Source organism: Myotis davidii, unplaced genomic scaffold (genome assembly GCF_000327345.1).
Source record: "Myotis davidii unplaced genomic scaffold, ASM32734v1 scaffold199, whole genome shotgun sequence".
NCBI classification, from domain to species: domain Eukaryota; kingdom Metazoa; phylum Chordata; class Mammalia; order Chiroptera; family Vespertilionidae; genus Myotis; species Myotis davidii.
In genome coordinates this window covers 4,448,606-4,452,270 of record NW_006290680.1, presented here as the reverse complement: position 1 = coordinate 4,452,270, position 3,665 = coordinate 4,448,606, and the positions used below count along the sequence as shown (strand labels likewise).

The 3,665-nt window shown below is 44.7% G+C and overlaps 1 protein-coding gene across 2 annotated transcripts in view; it reads right to left on the bottom strand.

Annotated features, from left to right (window-relative positions):
* Nucleotides 1-3,665, bottom strand: part of PABPC1L (poly(A) binding protein, cytoplasmic 1-like) — a 22,003-nt gene that overhangs the window by 5,943 nt on the left and 12,395 nt on the right. Inside the window, exon 8 of one of the 2 annotated variants that reach the window (XM_015563943.1) lies at nt 457-726. In XM_015563943.1, the coding sequence (XP_015419429.1) occupies nt 457-726 (270 nt within the window). Of the gene's footprint in view, nt 1-456; nt 727-3,665 lie in introns of those variants that run through there. The other variant, XM_015563942.1, reaches the window with a different exon arrangement.

Here is a 3,665-nt window from a genome sequence, read left to right as displayed (position 1 = left end):
TCATTCTAAGAGCTTCTAGTGGCTAAAACCTTCTACTTCCTCTGGGTCACACGAGCTCCTTTCCCAAACCAGGCCCCTCAGAGATGGTAGCAGGCACGCTGCAAAAACGGCCACTTAAGGTGGGGGAGGGCTACCCACTCTGTCAGTTTGGGAAGTCAGAGGGCATAGTAGGGAAAAACAATGCATGTGTAAAGAAACCTACGCTTCCTTTGTTTACTGCAATAGTTCCCAAACTTAAATTTGACCAAAGAATCTTGTTAGCGTACCATTCACAAATCTCTCTCCCACATGGACGCTGTTTGACAGCGGCACACTTAGAGAAGGGTTTTCATCAGCCCTTTTAGAAACGGGGTGAAAACCACCTGCTGTTTCAGGCAGAAGCAGGCGGGGAACTATGTTTGCCTTGAAGCTCTCTTCCTGCTCCACCTGGCTGTCAGGTTGCAGGCAGGCCCTCACCTGGGGCACGGTGGGCAGGAAGTAGCTCACGGGCTGCTGGAAAGAGCCCAAGTGGGGGCCACCCAGGGCCCACACGTTGGAGAGGCGCTGCTGCATGAACTGGTTGGTCAAGATAGCCTTCCGCTCATCTTTGCGCTGAGCCAGCGCCACGTACAGCGGCTTGGTACCCAGGATGCACCCGTTCATCTCTGTCACGGCCTTCGTTGCCTCTTCTGGAGAGGAAAAACACACAAAGCCAAACCCTTTGCTGTGGCCACCCTCTGTCATCACCTAAAAGCAAGACAAGACAAGGGCTGCTGGGGAAGGGGAAGGAAGACTCCTAGGGCCGGTTCCCCTCCTCCCCTGGGCCCAGCCTGGCCTGAGCAGGGCCAGCAGAAACTTACTATCGGGGTGTCCTGTCACCCACATTCACTGAGGCCCACCACATGCCAGATACTTGACACTCTTCACTATGACTCCCACTTTATAGGTGAGGAAACTGGGGCTCAAGAGTGACAGATCTGAGGCCAGTCTCCTTGCTGACTGACAGCTACTCATAGTGCACAGGCCATTCAAACAATTAGGGAGAAGAGCTGCATTTCAGAATATATTCCTCTCTCTCAATTTTCTTTCTGAAAGATTTTCTTAGGCTGTGGTGGGAAGCTGGCTTAATTAAATGTATATACCATCCTCAGAGGGGCTATCATGAATTGAGATGATAGTCTAGGGCAGTGGTCGGCAAACTGAGGCCCCTTGAGTGTGGCTCTTCCACAAAATACCACGTGCGGGCATGCACATACAGTGTGATTGAAACTTTGTGGCCACACTGAAGGGGCCAAAGAGCCACATGTGGCTCGAGAGCCACGGTTTGCTGACCACGGGTCTAGGGTTAGCTAAGAATCTAAGACTAGGGCTGGTTCTTCAGCCAGGGCCACCATCTTAAACATTTCCATTGAGGTCACTATGATGAAAACAATCTGCATTTCGACCACTTCTTGGGTTTTCCTTCTTTCTTTCTTTTTTAAATATATTTTTACTGATTTCAGAGAGGAAGGGAGAGGGAGAAAGAGAGATAGAAACATCAATGATGAGAATCATTGATCAGCTGCCTCCTGCACACTACCTACTGGGGATTGAGCTCACAACCCAGGCATGTGCCCTTGACCAGAATCGAACCCGGGACCTTCAGTCTGCAGACCAATGTTCTATCCACTGAGCAAAATTGGCTAGGGCTGGGTTTTCCTAACTACTCATACAACTTCATTTGTGAATTATGGACATCAAAAGGGTGCTCTTAACAGCTATATGTCCTAGAGACTCCAATAAAGAAAATTGTAAGGAACATGAAAATAATTTGAATTTCTACTTCTGGTGCTTTAACCTGTTAATTATCTTTTTAGTAGAAATAAAAGCCCTTTTTACCATTAAAAAAAAGAGAGAGAGTGACTTGTCCAGGGTCACCCAGCCAATGGGTCACACATTCAGCCAACGTACCATCCGGTAAAACCCCATTGCCTCCACAAGGCCCTGAGCCAAGTTCTTTCAACATCTGGGGAAGAGGTTCTTAACCTTTTAACTAAAATAACTTTCTATTTTGGAATATCTCTATATTTATAGAAAAGTCTCAAAAATAGTACAGAGTTGCTGTAATTCTTTCACTGAGCTTGCCTCCCCATGTTAACACGGTACATTCGTCAAAACTACCATAGTAACATTGGTAAATACTATCAACTACATTAGCTACAATGCTATTAACTAAACTGGACATTTCATTTGGATTTCACTAGTTTTACTGCTAATATTCTTTTCCTCTTCCAGGATCCAATCCACATTACATTTAGGGTTCTTAATCTTTTTTAGGGTCAAGACACTGGCCCTGCTCACCTACTCCATGAGCAACAGAATTGAGATAATTTTTTGAATCTGCTCTATTAGAGCCCATTCTCTACATCAGTGATTTTCCAACTGTACTTTGCTACCTGCCTTGACCTGAGAGTTCACAGGTCCACAGGGAGGTCAATGGATGGGATTCAGGGGGTCTATAAACTCGAATGGGGAAAAAATGGCATCTGTATTTTCATATAAGCCTTTCCTTCTATTTTGAATGGAAGAACAAAAAATGTGACTTTTGGGGGAAGAAAAATATTTTCATATTCATTATTGCTGATCTCAAATATCTTTTATGCTAATTGCTACTCCACTAGATCTTATAGTTTGATACATTCATAAAGAAGCACATACTGCTGTCACCTTAGTATTTTAATAATTATTTCAATATAATTGTTTTTGTAATCCTATGAATTTTCCTTTATGCATTTAAAATTACTCTCAGAGCCTGGCTGGTGTCGCTCAGTGGTTGAGCATCAACCCAGGAACCAAGAGGTCACCGTTCGATTCCTGGTCAGGGCACATGCCTGAATGGTAGGCTCGATCCCCAGTAGAGGGGGGGAAGGGCGGGTGCAGAAGGCAGCTGATCCATGTTACTCCCTTATTAATGTTTCTATCTCTCTATCCCTCTCCCTTCCTCGCTAAAATCAATAAACATATTTAAAGAAAATCAATAAAATACCCAGCCACTACCCTCAGAATCTACATGCAGTTTCTCTCAGGTGTCTGTATTTAGGAGCTCCCTGGGGCAGTGGTTCTCAACCTCGGCTGCACATGAGAATCACCTGGGAATCTTTATAAAATCCCGATTTCTGGGCCTCATCCTCCGGGAATTCTGTTTTTTTGTTATGGGGTGAGGCCACAACGTTAGTAACAAAGAAACAGAATTTCCAGAGGATGAGGCCCAGAAATCAGGATTTTAAAGAGATTCCCGGGTGATTCTAATGTGCAGCCAAGGTTGCGAACCACTGACCTAGGGGATTTTAATGAGCCATCAGCATTGAAGAAGCATCCAGTGAGCCCAACTCCCTCATCTTATAGATGAGATTCAGAAGACATCTGCTCAAGGTCACAGAGCTAATGAGTAGAACAGCCAATCATCATACCTCAGGTGCTAAGAATGTTTAATTAATGAAGAATAGATGAAGAATGATATAGCAGCCCAACCCTCTCATTTTTCAGATGGAGAAACTGAGGCCCAGAAGGGGTATGTCACTGTTCAAGACCAGACAACAAAGTCAATGGAAATGCTAAGACATGAATTTCTGGAATCTGGCATATAGTAAGCACTCAATAAATGCTTGTTGAATGAACCAAGGTTTCAGTGGGCCCCAATAAGACCA